General features: G+C 44.2%; 1 protein-coding gene across 3 annotated transcripts in view; it reads left to right on the top strand.

The window, feature by feature from the left end:
- The first annotated feature begins 10,327 nt into the window (after positions 1–10,327).
- LOC310894369 (nuclear pore complex protein Nup153-like) overlaps positions 10,328–17,421 on the top strand; it is a 44,180-nt gene continuing 37,086 nt past the window's right edge. For all 3 annotated transcript variants that reach the window (XM_083824359.1, XM_083824361.1, XM_083824360.1), the window contains exon 1: positions 10,328–10,573. In XM_083824359.1, the coding sequence (XP_083680485.1) occupies positions 10,343–10,573 (231 nt within the window). In that variant the 5' untranslated portion in view covers positions 10,328–10,342. The remainder of the gene's footprint in view (positions 10,574–17,421) is intronic.

Here is a 17,421-nt window from a genome sequence, read left to right on the forward strand (position 1 = left end):
TTTCGTTAAACCATCAGAGAAGGAACCTGAGCAAGCAAAGCCAGCTTTTTCATTTGGGGTCCAAACCAGTACTTCAGGTAAACAGTGTATCTTTTGTCTTCACTTGTGCGCTTATGTCCATCAAGTAAGACCTCTGAAACCATACTAGAAAAAATCTGCGGGATTTGATATGTTCATGTACTAGAGCTTTAGAAAAAGTTTAATTCCTATATGCAGCATGTCTTCTGTCCTGGTTATTGATACGTACGCAATTAGTAGCAATCCCTTTTTTGATCTCAACACTAGGTTTAGACAAAAAATTGCGACACCTTAAGGAACCTGTCCTGCATCTCATACAAGCACAGAAGTTGCAGTGTCTCAATGCTAGCAGTACAGTTGGTGGTAAAATCTTTAGTAGGGTGAAATAGAGGCCTCACACTTTTCAGAGAAAAAAAGAGATTATTCCCACGTACTTGCAACTATGCTGCAGAGTGTACTGCTGTTACTCTAGTGCTACAAAGGTCCAAAAATCACTGAACAGTTATTAGCCAGTTTTGTATTCCTTTAATTTGTTGAAAGACTGCAGTAGAGGATTGAAGTTTTTATTGAGGATCACTGTGTGGAAAAATTCTGATTGTTAAATGTCATTTGTATGACTTAAGAACCGCGTTTTGGAGTACAGAATTCAGTATTAATTCCAGAAGGGGTAAGGGGAAGGACATTAGCTAGTAATCCCGAACAAAAGCAGTGTATAGAGCTATACTGATTTTAATCGCAGTATTCTTACAGTTGACCTGTTACTGAACAGATATGTTTTGGGGAGATATGGTGGCCAGGGAGGCGTGTGTGTTTGTGTGCTTCCTCTTCTAGTTAAGGTTCTGGGGTTTGGTTTAGTCAGGAAAATTCGATGAGGCACCTTGTGTAAAAGGAAATGTTAACCAGCATTTTTCAACACGGTGTAGTCCCTTAAAAGTGTCATAGATGAAAAGAGGCCATAAACGCTGGGGGAAAAAGTTAGTGGGAAACTGAGAGCAGGATCACATTCAGTAGTGAGAGAGCAGCAGCCTAGGGAAAGCTGATGAATGACTGTAACAGATAGTTCTATTTTAAGTGTAAAACAACACTCAGTACTTTATAATGGTGGTCTTACCAGAGGGTTCTTCTCCATGGCTCCTAAAAGCACGTCTTGAAGGCATTCGAGTGCAGTGAACTTAAGCTGTAAGAGTTGGGCTGGTAAGCTTGGCCTGATTTGAAGCTGTAGGCACGGGGCTATAATTTCTGAACAGGCTACAAAAGAAACTGTACCACTGTGCTTTTCAGTGCTCCGTTTAGCAAAGCCATCAAATTGTTGCAGGCAATTGATGTTGTTCTTCTAAGAGCACCTGAAAGATATTTTTGTTTGAAGAGTTCAGAGGTACCGGTTAATACTGGTTCAGATAATTACAGCCAGCTCTTGGTGTTTGTGACCAATAAAGTTTGTGGCTCCAAAAGGAGTGGGTTAGTGCTAACTGATTAACTGCTGTATATGCAGAAATATGGAATCTGATTACTTACGCAGAGAGCACTTAAAATGTATTGTTTTGCTGGCTCTCAGTGAGTTGCATCTTAATGCTACCAAGGAATAAGCTTTTTGCTTCTGGCCCAAGTTTTTTAATTTGGTGAAAGCCTTTTCTGTGCACGTGCACATGCCAGAGAGGTTGCTTAAGTAATAGAAGCTATAGTAGCTGCTATCTTCTGTTTTTTGTAGAAGACAGAAATTGAATTCATTAGCTTTGTAACTGTTATGCATACCAGAATTGGTTTTCTCCCTTTTGAAAATAGTAGAGGGTATGCCTATGTCAGATTTGGTGAGCAAGGTGATCAGATGAGGGCACTGCAAGACTGCCAGAACGCACCAGGCCTGGGGGGAAAAGGAATCCGGCTGAGCATAGGAATTTCTAAAAGGTAACCAAGGAGTTGTGCATTGATACAGTTATTCTAAATAATCAGATTCTTGTAGCTCTGCCTTTGGAAAGTCTGTGGCCCTTGCTGTAGTGGCTGTACACAGGATGCAGTCTACAAAACCAGAAATGCAGAAGTCCAGTGTTTTGACTCCCTGGATTCATCAACCTGCTTCAGGATGGCTGGGGGAATCCAACTGTTAAGTCTAGCCAGACAGCGCAACTTGGGCTTAGCTGCCATTGCAACCAGCCTTCTTTCTCAACAGTAGCAAAGCTGAATGCATTGGTAAATATTTTCAGGTTTGGGCCTGCATAAGGTAGAAGGGACAACAAGTGGTTTTATATGCTAGGGAGTTCTTGTTCTTAGAGCTTTCCCTCTAGTTTGAGAGAAGCACATAACTAGTTTTACAGTGGGTTGACAGGAAAGAAATGGGGGGGAAAAATGGGAACGCAGGGAGAAAGCCAAAGGCGTTATTACTAGAACAGGTTTAGAATGCTATTCTTTGCTTTTCATGAGCTTAGGGCAATGGGGAGTTTAAAGCTTAGCACTTCCTGAGAGGGTTTCTTACTCTACCGGCTCAGTTCTATCACTTATTTAAGGCAATTCAGGTCTCTGAACGGTTAAAGAATTGATACCAAATTTGATGAACTTTGATCCAGGATACTGACAAAACAGGACTTCATATAAACAATTTCAGTATGTTCGTGAGGTTAGCTTGTGTGTTCTGTTAAATAGTAAAAAATGACACTTCTGTTTCTGTTTACCTAGCATAATTCTGCAAATGTTGCCTCCTTCTGCTTTAGAATGGAAATGCTCTTCTCCAAGAGAGCACTGTCCAAACTTCTTTGCCAAATTTTTTTGATTAAATTAATATCGTTTTATTTTGAAAACAAGAATAAGCCACAAACATGTTTTCTTGCTTCGGCTATCCAGAAGAACGTCAACAGTATTTTCAGATTTTCCTTCCCTACACAACTGTATGTAGGAAGAGTGCAGTTGGAAGCAGAAGACCTAAGATGATGTATCTTCTGTTTGTTTACTACAGTAACAAGACAATGGATTACCTCTTTATTAGAACTTGTGTAGCTTTGCAGTATTGAAACAAATGTAGGTATTAAAATACACATCAGTAATACGTTTCTGAATGGCTGAGTACCGTGCTCTCTTAGCATTGAAATACCCAGCCATTGGATTAGTTTGTCCCTCATGTTTGCTTAGTTTGGAAGCTATTTCAGAATGCCTTCAGCTTGTATTCTTCCCCAAAAGCATAGAACTCACTTCTCTGCATCCCCAATTCAAGTCAGAGAAACTGGGCACTGCAAACACAGGAGGTCTGCCTGTACAGAATCAGTGAAGACAAGTCTAAACAGCGGATTTTTTTGAATATGCAGCTGGGTTATCTGAATGTTCTTTATGCAGTGTACATCAGTTTTAGTACAGATAGCACTTGTCTTGGTTCTTGTCATTAGTCTGAAGCTGCCCCTGAGAAAATCTTGAAAGGGAAAGTAGTGAAAGCTAATCAGCTGGCCCTTTCTTCTTAAGAACCAGTGTATTTTGTAATTCTCCCGCTAATAATAAGGCGTCATGCTGGAGAATCGCGATTGTGTTGTTAAGCAAGACTGACTTCACCTGAGCGGTATAGTTGGCAGCTGTTGAATGTTTAATGGACTTTAAACAAACAAAAAAACTGAGCAGGTGGAGGTAGACATGGCAAACTGACAGGCAGCGTCAGATGCTTCTTTGAAATGGATAATCTGACTCCATTCCCTTCTTTCTGGAAATAAGATCTAGTAATTAACCAAACAAAAGATAGAAGGGTTAAGACTGCATCTTTAAAGCAGCTGTGCTTGATAAATGTCTCTGGTCTTAAATCAATCTTTAGCAAAGCACAGAGACTTAGCAGCAGCTTGCTTATGCCAACGCTAAAAATACTTGATGTGTACAGGTAACCATGTCAAGGCTCTGGAGTTAATCCATGAGAACAATTCCTTCTGGTATTGGCAAAGGTGAGGATGCTTGCTTCTATAGAAATGAGGTTTTGAGCTGTGACTTAAGCTGTCACTTAGGTGACTGTTTAGGAAAGCTTCCTTTTAAGCTTTGAAGTATGTAAGCTGACAAATTGTTTAAGTTCAGAACTGGGTTTACAGTCTCTTGTTCTCTGACTGTATGCAACTTCTCATGTTTCAGACTGAAAGCAGAATTGCAGCGGTACCAGTCATACAACTATAATGATTATTGCCAAGATTACCAGAACTACCACTCGCAGAGGAGTTACGATGCTTACGCTGACTACAGCTACAGCTCCTATGCTCCCTGTGACAGCATGCAAGCTGTTGGAGACTGCTCTTTAGGAGATTCTTTAATGGCTCCAGCTGTTTTTGAGGTAAAGATAGTGCACGCTTGCTGTAAAGAAAATATTTCACAGATAATACGTTGTACAGATTTGTGTGAATCAGCAAAAAGAATCCGAAGCTGAAAACATGCTTTCTGCTTAGTGTGAAGTTTAAAGAGCAGATTCCATTCAGAGGTGTTTGTATTTAAGTGCTTAAATAGTAAATCCATAGAATTAGTGATTTATACACCATTATTTGTTCACGCATACCAAAGAATGGTTTTGACAGCATAATTGCGTACGCTTCTTCTGTTCCTGTTCTTCTGATTTGCTTTGCTTAAAGCAAATTAAACAGTTGTTTTAAGTGGTCTTATCGTGGTCAATTTATTAGTTGTGACCTCCGGAGGTCCCTTCCAACCTGTACTGTAATATTGGCTTTCTTCTAAAAATAAGTAGATAAAATGCCATCTATCCTTGTAGTTGTAGGAAGAAGGAATGGGTTGAGACTGCAGCACTTTGAATCTGTGATGCTTTCTGAAATGAGTTATGATTAAACTTAGCCTTTTCTGTCTTTCAGGAATCTTCAGTTATGACTGCAATCGGTGATGACCTAATTACTGACGGTAATAAGGGTTCTATCATTGTCACTTGAGTTTAGCCATCCTTGTGCCTTTTAACAATACAAGCCAACCTCTACTGGATGAAGAACATCTTGAAAATTCAGCTGAGGTCAAACCTCTGTGGGGTTGATCTGCAATCAGCTGGGGTTTTAAAGCTGATACAGCATACACTGACGGCATCAAGTAAAACGGGACACTGTCAATGCTTCGCAGCAGGTTTCTTGTACCTGTGCCTTCATTCCCATTTGAAAATGGTCTAAGACAGAATTTTGTTCTTTGTATTGGTTCCGCTAAACAGATTTTATATTAGAAACTCAGTAATATGCAAAAGCTTTGTTCTCCACCCTGAGGTAAAAGCTTATGTTGCAGATTCCAAAAGGAGGATTCAGCTTGCACTTACAAATACGGTACAAAACATATTTGTGTCCTGGAAGGTTTGCAAAGTTCCTCACGTGGAGGCATTTTGTGTTAGTGTTTAGAAACTATCCTATGTAACGTGTATTGCTGTAGAAGTGAATTAAATGACTCTTGGGAGGGTTTCATGGCTGATTATCCTTAAACGTTATCTTTACTATCTTAAACATTGTCTTTGTCTTTATCTTGAAAGACAATTCTAGTCCCAGCCTTCTAATATACAAATTCCCAAAAGTTGGAGCTGTGAGGCTCAAAATTTTAGAGGACTAAATACCTCACTAAAATTAGTAGATCTAATAGCTTATTACACTTAGCTTAAAATACATTTTATTAGCCATTTCACGTGAAGTTTTTTTGTGCGCATGCCTCAGATTTGATACTTGAACTTACCAGGCTTTTATTTTCAGATCCACAGCTCTACTTGGATGTTGATGAAATGAACAGACAATTCACGGAGACAAGCGAAGAACTCTACGATTCACTCATGAATTGTCACTGGCAACCTCTGGATACGGTCACTTCTGAAATCCCCTCTGCTATTTAAGTGTCTTCTAGAGCATGACCGTTAGGACCAAAGTGCTAAAACTACATTTCTTCTACATTATTCTAGCTCATAAGTTTTAAAGCACAATGATAGGTTGGGTTTTTTTTGCTATGCTTTTGACAGTTTCTGTAATCTTTTTGTTCATCACTCCCTTCTTGGAGCATCATGAAGTCATGTAAATATTCGAGAAATGTAAAGAGGTAAATGGGGTCTAAAGATAGACTTGCCTGTGTAAATAAAAAATTTGTTTCTGCAAACCTGCCAGCAAGGGATTTTACTTGTACCTGTGTGCAGCACGTTCTCTTCCGGCTTATGGAATTTAACAAGGTAGTAAGGGTATTTCATCTGTCTTTATTTTTATATGGGCATTAGGACACAAGCAAAATCTAGCTTTCCCTTGTTTTCCTGGTTCCTTAGGTAAGCGACAAGCCAAGCCTTTCATGTGCTTGCTTAGACTGGAAGTATGTATGGGAGACACTCACAGGCCTTGCTATGGAAACACCTGTGCCCACTTTTTCCTGCAGGCTGCTGGCTCTAACTGTACTACTGATACATGCTAGGTCAGCTAAAATCGGCTTATAAATAGGGTATGTTAAGCATATGGAAGTGTAGACTTCAACTGCCATAGCTACAAACATCCCGTGGAATGAGGATGATGTCTGCTGGCACTCTCTGCATCAGCATTCAGTTTTCCCTTGCCCTTCTTACTGTTAGACTTCTCAGCTGACGCTTTACAGCGAAGAAATTGCTACAACATAATCCGTGTTCTTAAACCTAAAAAAAAAAAATCTTGGAGAAAACAACTTGCTGGTTTTCCCTCCTTGCTGGCAAGGAGAAAAATAGTCCACCAGGAACAACAAAAAAATCCTAGTAACAGCTCCTTAAGTTATACCCTCTGCTACCCTCTCTGATTGCTCTGGTCTTCCTTCATTCGTGGTAATGAAGTTTTTAAAGCTCTGGTAGAAGGATGACAGTACTCAAGTCAAAGGAGATGAGAGCAATGAGGAAAGCTTTGCTTTAAGCTAGAGCAGTCTTGCGAGTTGCTGCCTTTATGCTGTTCTTATCTGGAAGGGTACATAGTCTTTTCCAGTCATAGGGACTCCATAACCCTATGAGTATGGAGAAATAGTTGCTAATTAACAGTGTGTATAATAAGTAAGTGAGGCTGGAAACAAAAGAATATTCCTCCAAGAAAAAAAAGGAAGCAGAAATTACTGTACTTAATAGCTGGGGAAGCTGTTAAAGCTAGTTGACACAGTTCTGGTACTGCCGTGTGTGTTTTGGGGGCAACATAAACCGTAATTGCTGTGATGGCAGGTAAGAATCCAATTCTTTTTTATGGCTTAGTGTAGTCAGTGAAAGCAGTGGTCCTAAGCTGCATGCTGTTCTTAAATGTAATGCAAATTCTCTTTTGTGACTCCTCAGTACTTCCAGGTTACTTGTAGCTGATCACCAGCAACTGCTTCTGTTAGCTATTAGCTGTTGGGTTTTTGCTAGGAATACTTTCAGTCCTGAATTGAAATGATGACATCCTGAAACAGAAGAGGCTCTTGGAGTATTGTAGGAAGCACATTCTTCCTGGTTCTAGCACAGGTGTACACGTAGGAGGAGACAGAAGGCAAAGAACCTCACATAGGTGGAGGGGGTGAGGTGGCATCACAGTTAGAGCTGTTGCAGTTAACTCTTCCCAAAGCATGAAAGCAACGTGGCTGGGAACAGGGATTTGTTGGGTTGCTTCTTTGTGTGAGCCAGGGAGTCTTTTGAGGGGCAGATTAATAAGAATATGACACAAGGTAGAGGTGGAATAGATGAAGCAAAGAATCTGGGTGGGAAAAGGGTTGCTTGTACGTGTCTATGGAATTGTTTCAGGGGACTGAGCTGGGGCAAATTCAAGATAATAGATGCAGCCTCCTTGAATTTGGATGGCAGTGCTGAAGCTTCAAAACCTTACAAGCTTTGATGCCACTTCAATTGTAGTGCATAGCTGTGGTACTTGAGCTCAGAAGTGCAAACTGCACAGGATTTTTTTATCTATTTTCTTCAACGTGAGCAGCAAAACATCTTCCAGGAATGTGCCTGGGTGCTACGCTGCTTTGACACGGCTTGCTTTGCATCACCAAACACAGTAGTTAGGTTGCATCGAGTACTTTGTGGAAACATTCATTGTGTTGTCACCCAGAAATGGGATGCTACAGATATGTGTTGGCCCGGCAGTATCAGTGCTGTTTTTTGGCCTTTGAGAGGTTGGTCCATAACATGTGACCTGTGTAACGAGAGGCCCACATAGATTGGTGACTTCATTAAGTCTGATACTGTGGTGGTGTGTGACCCAAGGCCCTGAACGTCAGAAAATCAGGCTGTGGCCACCTATTTTATGCAGACTTTGCCTATTAACAAGGTCTCTACACTGTACGTTAGAGACGTGCGCCTCCTTTTCCGGACTAGATAGCGAAAATACCAGTTTTGTAGTTCAGTGAATGAGATTGGTTGGGCTGTTTGTTCTCCAGAGCTGAAAAATGTTGGGAGTGTATTCTCTTGGAGTCCACAGAAATGAAAATGATGAGAGGAAGAGAACGTTGGTTGCAGCCCGCGTGCTGCTGTTATAAAGTAGTTCTCTGATGTCTTTTTCCCTCTGCTGAGACTTATCAGCCTATCGTCCTTTCCTGTTAGGAGCGCATACCTGGCTTGGGATGGTGTGCGCAGGGCAGATTCTTTACCGTAAGAGCACAGTGAATGCCAGACTTCTTCCTGTACTGCCGTGTTAACCATGAGTCACAAATTCAGGAAGCAGTGATTGCATCGGAACTGCTACAATGCTTTGCGGAGTCTTTTTACTGGGTAAACTTCACAGCTGCAGTTACAACTTCCAGCCTGTGTTAGCTGAACACATCGTACTGGTGCCCGCCATCAGTTTGACAAAGATGGGATTGCAGTAGGAACTTGCTTTCTTCCTTCTTTTTAATTAAACAAGTCTTTGAAGCAACTTTTCCGACACCGCCATACTTCACTTCTTCCAGTTATTTTCTGTTTTACTTAGCTGAAATGGTTTTTTTTTTCCAAGCTTGAGGAAGTTTTCTACAAGAATGTCCCGTAATGATTTCATAAACTCTTTTCGTTGTACCTAGCTGCAACAGAGAGTGGGGGGAAGATTGATCAAATGGTGATGATCGCTGTCATTCTGCTGGACACGCAGATACTTGCCTTTCGTTTTGGCTCATTTTTAATACCAATTAACTTCAGTGCCTCGCGTTAATAGACACCGTTTGACTGCATCGGCAAATGTTTCTGAGTCGTGAGTGTCATTAAAGGCCTGTCACCCTATGGAAATCCTTCTAAATAAGAAAAATGGCATTTAAATAAACAAATAAAGCAGCGTTTGAACTTATGAGCAAACCTAGCGTAGCTGCCTTTGACGCTGATCTGGAGGAGAAAAATCACGTTATCACACTACTATGGTTGCCTTAATAGGTTTGGTGTACATGAGGGAGGGAAGCATTATGTGATGTTTGCCTAGCTATTACATGGCCAATGCAGGAGGGGTTTTAGTCAGTTCCCTGAGCACGTATTGTTGCAGAAGTCGGTGATTTCACTGCCCAATGTCTGTTATTAAGGGCACGATTCACGTCCCGTTATCGTTTTTATTATTTATTTATGTGTTTATTTTCTGGGGCGGCGATCTGTCACGATGCCCATCGTTCCCCTGCCGTGGGGTAGAATTTAGCGTGACGACTGCTTCCCGGACCAACGGGGCCACGAATCCGGCCTAAAACACCGCTTGTGCGTTGGTTGTCGGCGTGGGGGCTGTTGGTTGTCGGTGCGGGGGTATCGGTTGTCGGTGCGGGGGTATCGGTTGTCGGTGCGGGGCTTTTCTGACGAGCACTGTGGGCTCGGGGCGCCGTCCCACGCCCGGCGCGGTGCTGCGGCACACCAGCGGTCGGCGCCACGGCGCGGGGAGGCTCTGGAGGTGACTCCTAGCCCCGTGCTTACGGTGGCCTGGCCGGGTTTCATTACGGCGGCCAGGTCCTGAGGGCGCCGCCCCTGAGGGAACCCCGCTCCCCTCCCCTCCCCCGCCCGCTCCCCTCACGCCGCGCTTTCCCGCGCGGCCCCGCCCCCCCGGCCGCAAGGCACGCCGGGGCCGTCGCCGCCGGATGACGCGTCCCGTGCTGACGCGAGCGTTGAGCGCTCGCCCCAATTGGCCGCGTGAGGGGAGCAGCGGAGCGGGGAGGGCGAAGGAAAGGAAGGAGGGAGGGGGGAGCGCGGCGGCGGCGGCAGCAGCAGCCAGCGGCCGCGAGGAGGGGGGGGAGGAGGAGCGGGAGGGCGGCGGGACCGGGACGGGACCGGACCGGACCGGACCGGACCGGACCGGACCGGACCGGGGCGAGGAACGGGAGCGGCAGCGGGAGGGGGGGGCGCGCGAGGGAGGGAGGGGGAGGGGCAGGGCAGGCCCCGCGGCGCGTGGCGGCGGGGGGCGGGGGGGCCCCGTGACGGCACCGAACGCGGGGGGGGGGCGGTATGGCCTCGGGCGGCGCGACCGGTAGCGGCGCGACCGGCAGCGGCATGGCCGGCGGTGGCAGGGCCGGTGGCGGCGGGGCGCCGGGCGGCAGCCCAGGAGCCCGATCAGGAGGAGGAGGAGCAGGAGGAGGAGGAGGAGGAGGAGGAGGAGGAGGAGCGGCCGGCGGCAAGGTGAAGAGGCGGCGCCACCGTTTGGGCGCCGCGAAGCCCCCCTATGCCAGGAGCAAGCAGGTGAGGAGCGGCCCCCCCACAGCGGGCCCTTCCCCCTCAGCCCACCAGTTACCCCCTTACTTACCCCCTTACCTTACCCGCCCCTTTATCCCCTTAGTTACCCCCTACCCACTTCCTTACCCCCTTAGTTACCCCCTCAGCCCCTTCCTAACCCCCTCAGTTATCCCCTCAGCCCCTTACTTACCCCCTTACCCCTCTACCCAGCCCATTACCCCCCTCCTCCCCCTCCCCTTCACCCCCAGCCCGCTGCCGTCAGGACCCCCAGTGCCACCCCCAGGGCTTTCCCCGCTCCCTGCACCCCTCCTCAGCCCATCATCAATTCTCTGAACGTTACCTGCCAGGCTTTGCTTCTCGTTTGTGCTGTAGGGTACAGCAGGTTGACGGTGAAAGCGGTCCGTCAATTCGGGGTGTGAAAATCCCCGTGCTGGAGGGGGGACGCGCCGAGATCCCTCCCAGCAGCTCTTTGCTAAGAAATGTCAGGACGCCCAGAGAGATGCTCTGGAGATGCCCTCTGCACATGTTTGTTCAGCCAAAACCTCTCCGCTATGAAATGAGCAACGTAGCTGAGGGGATTGATTATCATATGCAAAACCAAGGGAGCGCTACGCATGGATAGCTGCTCAGTTAGGTTTTTATCACTTGCAGAAATGCCAAGTCCCTTATACCATATATTGACAATCAATCTTGTCCATCTAAAGCTGGCCTGGAAGGGCAATGCAAACATTCCCCACGCTTACAGAGCAACCGTTGAAACCTCTGGCTTGAACAGTGCATTAATGTTGAAAGTGCCATAGCTTGCGTGTGCCGACACCGTGTAGCTAACTGATAAACCTTACACGTGGATTAAAAATAATCAGTGGAGATGGTTTTCTAACTTTTCCATTGTCTGTTATCTCTGCGTGTTTTCCAGTAGGTTTATTTAAAGAGTGTGCCAGAGCAAACACGTGCGTGGGGATATCTGGGGGATTCTGCACAGAGAATGGCTGCTGCACATCCAGCGCAGATCAAATTAACAGTAACTTATCGGGGAAGAATTTTAATGATTTGATAAATAGACAAACTGATAGATGTTACATGTGTGCATTTATTATAGCAGTTAGCTTTGTAACCAGACGAATCGTGCAAATGTTCATAACGTAAAAGGACGAGCTTTGAGCAGATAGCTTGCTTAGAGCATTTGTCAATTAATTTCAGTTTATTTTCAATACAATGCCCACTCTGCAGAAGGTTCTGTGGCTTAATGTTAATTGTCTCTCAGTGATGCAGTTGGGGAGGCACGAAAGCAACCGATGCGATTTTGTGAGGTTATACCTCTGGTTCTGATCCCTACCCCGCTGTTTTTCTCATCCTTCCCTCTACAACTTTAGTCGATAAGTCGATTCTTAGAAATACTTAAATAGATGTGTTTTGTGTGCTTGTGATCATAATTACAGCCCACCAAACCCTCTGTCTCTTACCATTAAGCTCTGAAGGTGCCTGGGCACTGTAGACAGTATAGTTAGCAGCTTCAAAGTTCCTGGGAACTAGTCCTGGATCTAATTTACTTTTTTTTTTCCCCCTACCTGCAGAAGGGATGATTAGCAGGATGCCTAGCTCATGATTGTCAGCTTTCTGGATATTATTTAACCGTAGTTCCTGGGGCTTTCGGTCAGGTGGGAATTCTCCGATCGTACCCGATGTATGCCGCAGAGTCAGTCTTCTACAAAATACAGCAACAGCTTTAGAAGGCTCTTGCAAGAGGAGGTGCTGCTGGTTTTTAAAAACGATGAGTTAGAGCGTTTGTTCCGAATGTGGTAGACCCAACTTCAGCTTCCTTTTTTGCCTGGAGCGATCAACCTACATCTTCCACTTTCCAGGCAAATATCCCAGTGGTCAAGCTGTGTGTTATCTTCAGTTCTCCTGGCTGAGGCCGTGTTACTATCCAGAAAAAGAACGCATGATTCACCGAGCCAGAAAGAGGATGTATAAGAAAATGTTGCCCTCCAAGAATGGAGACGTGCAGGTTCTGGCCCCTGGTTTCGGAACTTGTTACTCGTTTTCTGTTAGATGTTCCTTGCAGCAAGCATCCAAAGCCTATTATTTCCTGCCCTTTTCTGCCCATATGCCTGATGAGCAAAGTTCAGAGCCCCGCTTCATTACGTTTTTGTTTGTTTGTTTTTAAATCTAGTGCCTTTTTTGAAACCGGATGAAACAGGAGAGGTGAACAGATGCTGTCTGGAAGAGAGCACTCGTGACTTGCAGCTTGCGTAGTGTCCTAGGAGATGGAGATACGGCTACAGATAGCCCCACCAGTGAAGGAACTAAACTGTGCTATTTTCCCTTTCAGGGTACCATCGTGCCTTATAGAAAGGGCACTGCCGGCGGCTATAGTATTAAACAAACAAAAAGTAACAGTGCTGCTAGGTAAAGATAGTATAGGCTCACCCACCCCAAAGGTTTCTGGGCTGGGAATCCTCAGAAACAAAAAGCTTTCTGCATTTCTGGGTTAGGTAGTCTGGGAGCAGAATCTAGGAGTCCCTCCCTGGACTGCTTTCTTACTGGCTGTGTGCGGACAGCTCCGTGCTGATTGCATTGACTTGAGATAATGCTGGCCTTGGCGTGCTACCCGTTTACTCAGCCATTTCACGCTGAAATATCCGTCCTCCTTCTGTACCGCGTAAGGAGCCTGGGCACCTGCATCTGTGCCCTGAGAGCCGAGCACGTGAGGGTGAGGGAGCTGCTGTGTCCAACGCTGGGCTTTCATCTGCAGGATGCGGCCAGAAGTGCTTCTAAGTGCTGGGTTGCCCCAGTCATTTAGGTAGGCGTTACTCGCGTGGTTGCATTATTGGGATGACTGTTCGCATTGTTAACTTATTAAGCAGCTTCCCTACAGGAGGAGAAGAGGCTAGCATAACTTTGGGGGTTATTTTTTTATTTGATAATCAGTCATTCAAATGAAAATGTCAGAGAAGTTTGACTGTCTTGGACTTTTAAACTAGTGCGGGCAGATTCAAGCATGAGAAATCAATAATTAGTTTTACCTGAAACGTTTCTTTAAGCTTCCCATAAACCTGTATGTTCATGTTAAGCTTCATATCAGAGCTTTTTGATACTGGCTGTCATATTTGTAGATTGAAACTTCTGCTGGCTTTTTTATTTTTCTTACACGTGCATATGCTAGTGCATACTCGTAACGTAGATGTGCTATGCTGGCATAAAGGAAAACAATCCAAACCTTTTCCTTGAAGAAACCAGCATAAGTTGCTGCATACTTGTAATTGGTCTTATGCTTCAGATGTTACCAGAAAGCCATTCATTTAAGGTGGCGAGTCCCGATCAGATAGCACCTCTGTCTGATGGGCGAGTTTTACCAGGTCGTGTGAGATGTCACGTAAGATTCTTCCCAGGCAGAGCAGTTACAGGATCAGGAATTTAAACTATATGCAGCAATGCCTAAATCATTACGTTATCACCTGCTCTTTTCTTGAAGTTGGGCCAGTTGTAAATGATTGTTTGATTTATGCCTGGGATTTTCTTGGCGTGCAGTGACTGCAGGCAGCGGGCAGAAGGAGTCTTGCAAGCTGTCGGGTTTATTTTGGGAGGAAATCTTGAAACTCCTGCTGAAGAGTTCCGAGAATATCCTATTGAGTAATGTAAATTAGTTCATGTTAACCTGAAGCAGGGAAATATTAATTTATAAAAATCTTTAATCTATTAAAGCACATCCATAGGGAGCTAGCTATGCAAGTATGACTTTATTGGTTTAATTCTTATCGATAGAATTATATCTTGAAATCTGCTTAGGTGATGGTGTTAATATTTGTATGCATCTCCCTGCTTGTTCTGGTGTAGGAGTAAGTTAGCACATTGAGCTAAATATTTGTAGATGTTAAGAAATGCTTCAAGGGTATTTAAAGATTCTTTTAAATGAACGGGCTGGTAATTGACTTGAGAGGTTTTGTCTCTGTCCCAGCAATATCAAATTGTATCGGCGGAACAGATGTTTAAAGGTATGACTTGGCTTTTTACTGCCACCCGAAGCAAAAAATGCATCCTGGTGGGGAAGAACTTTCTAAACTGGGATACTGAGAGTTTTCTCTCATTTAGGCTAGCAGTCCTGTCAGTGGTACCACAAATCGCAGAATACAACTGCAGTACTGTTTTATTACTATTTTTGTTGCTGTCATGACAGCCTTGGGGGCTGTGAAGTGTTGGGGAAAAACAATCGTAGTGAGCGTTGTCTCAGGACAGAAGATTTTAAAGCAGATGAAATAAATGTCCGTGTAAGCTGGCACACCGCACGTTGCCTTCATCTGCTGGCGGCACATCATTTCCTCTGCGTTATTTATTCCTCCAGCCGGTAATTAGCGCTGGTTCTTGCTCCCCTGCTGCGGAGGAACTGAGCTGCTGATTCAGAAGACTGTGAGGATAGGGTGCAACATCTCTTTTGCTTGCGGAAAAAAAGTTTTTTAGTTTTTGTAAATTGCAACGTTGCCCTCGAGATCGTAGCTAAGAGACTTTTCTCTAAGGCTGCTATTTCAAGACCGTTTTTTAACAAGTCGTCTCTTTTTTTAATGTGGTACAATTTTCCATTTCTCTCTTGTTGAACTGCAAAAATTCTGCGTTTTTTGCTATCTTGTTGATGTTCTGTGAAGCTATTGTACAACTAGGAAGTGTTGAGTAGCTGTATTTATACAGTCATGATAGAAGGGGGAGATGTTCCCCAATGTGCGTCTCATGGTACGTGCTACTGAGAGAACATAACAAAAACTCCTCTGTGCTTTTTGTAACATAAAATACATGGCTGAAGCTCAAGAATTAGTGTCTGTAATATTTTTCTAATGCAGAATTTTAGCTATTAGGCAAAAAATTTATTACTTTTTAGCTGTTAAATAATTCATCTCTTCAGTTTCATGAACAACTGCCCTCTATTTGGGCATATTTATTATTTTCCCTTGTAGAGTTCCCTTGTGCCCAGGTATTTTCCCTTTGTGCTACTACATTCTGTATTTTTTTTTTTGATAGTGCTCCTTAAATGCCTTGACCTGCTTTCTCCTTATGCCTAGGCCCTCCAGGTCTTCTCTACCTCTTTAGTGAATTAATCGAAGGTAGGATTTAAATACACTTTTACAAGCCAAAGAGATATTAATTTTGCTAACCGTTGAGCCACTTGAAGCTAGTGTTCTTCACAGCTATTCGTCGCCACGTCTGGAGGAAGGCTGGTACTCCCTCAGCTTTGTTAGGGACTGGGTGAGTACTCTCTGAACGCTTTCAAGCCAAGTCAGTTGGGTCATCTTAAAATTGAGCCAAGGCGAGTATGAACTGGCTTGTTTGACTTTGCCTGAAGCGTAAGTCGTTTTGCAACTTGCTGATACAGTATTTGTCCTTGTGGTATTCTAGATTGCTTTCCAAAAATACTTATTAATTAAAAGATCCTCTCAACTATAGTATTTGCTTTTCTTTGTTGTTGCGGGAGAGGTAACAAATACATTCCCCTTGTTTTGACAAGAAGAGATTTAAAATATTTATTCTGCTCACCGTTCAGGAATTAGCACAACACTAAAGCGGTTATGTTAGGGCAGTAACACTGACGTTTTGGGGGGCAGTTTCCTTTGAGATTCTGTAACTTGTAACTGCACTTTGCTTTTACTTCTGGTGTCATTGTGTGTTTGGCTTGGTTATGATCGCCAGCTGTTTTTTAAAGTAAGCATAAATTCATAATAATCTTTACCTTTGCTGCAAAAAACAGTGCATGCTAATGTACGAGCAGTGTGCACTAAGGTCCTACAGCTATGGTTTAACACATGCGCTGGCTTTGCAAATACCTGTGCCAGCAGAAAATTTTCATTCTCCTTGCCAAGGCTGTTTATTACTGTCTCCATAGCTCTGTGGTTGGAAGGAGTCGTGCGAGTGTATCCTGAAAGCTCGCTGACTTTGCTTTTAAGCTATAGCTGTGTTTTGAATCAAACTTTTCCTGAAGCAATTGGGTCTCAGGGCTCCTTCCTCTGTTAGAGGTGTAGGTGTGGTAATCTCCAAGATCAACCAAAGATGCAAGCTGTTCAACTGTGCCAGATGCATGATAAGTCTAACGCTGCAATTGTTTAGTATTTGTTATTAAACTTACTTTACAAAACTGTAGAATGTATACAGATTTGTAGATGCCATTACCTAGAGTCACTAAAAAAATCTCAATGCAACGGCAATTTTTTGTTACCAATAAGAGCATAGTATTTAGAGACGCTGCTTCTGTTTGTGAGTTGCTCTTGGTTCTGTCAGCTGAGCTGTGGCGAAAGCACGTGGCCGGAAGGATGTTGCTGCCTCTGGTAACTGGAGGTTACGGCCCTGCAGCTGAGGTGAGCCTACATCACTTTTGCAGCTTCAGAAGGTTAGCTGTAAATGTCAACAAATGTAACTGCAGCTGCTGCTGCAGCTAAAGCAGCTGTGTCTGAGATTCAGCATTTTAGTGTCTCTTAAATCTTGTTAGGGAGCGCACGCACACCTGCTGAGGATTAGCTACAGCCTAAAGTGGTGCTTTTTACCAAGAAGGCAGGTGTCTTGTACTTTGCAGCCTCTTTTGAAATGTTGTTGGCTAAAGGTGTGGACCAAACTTGAGATAAGACCGTTCAGCGCCACAAGGATTTAAGCTGGCGAGTTAGATAGGGATTTACCTATCAGAGCAACTACTGGCCTTTTGCACTTGGGTGGAAATGATAACAGTGGGACGTGTCTTCATGGGAGAAATCATCAAGCAGCACTGAAATGTAAAAGAGCACCAGATCTTCCCTGGGACGTTCGTTCTAAAGCTAGCTACAGTGAGGAAAATGAGGCTCGTTTTGGCATCTGGAAGCATAATCCCTTCTTCACGATTT

This window comes from Anser anser (assembly GCF_964211835.1).
Source record: "Anser anser genome assembly, chromosome: 2".
Taxonomy (NCBI): domain Eukaryota; kingdom Metazoa; phylum Chordata; class Aves; order Anseriformes; family Anatidae; genus Anser; species Anser anser.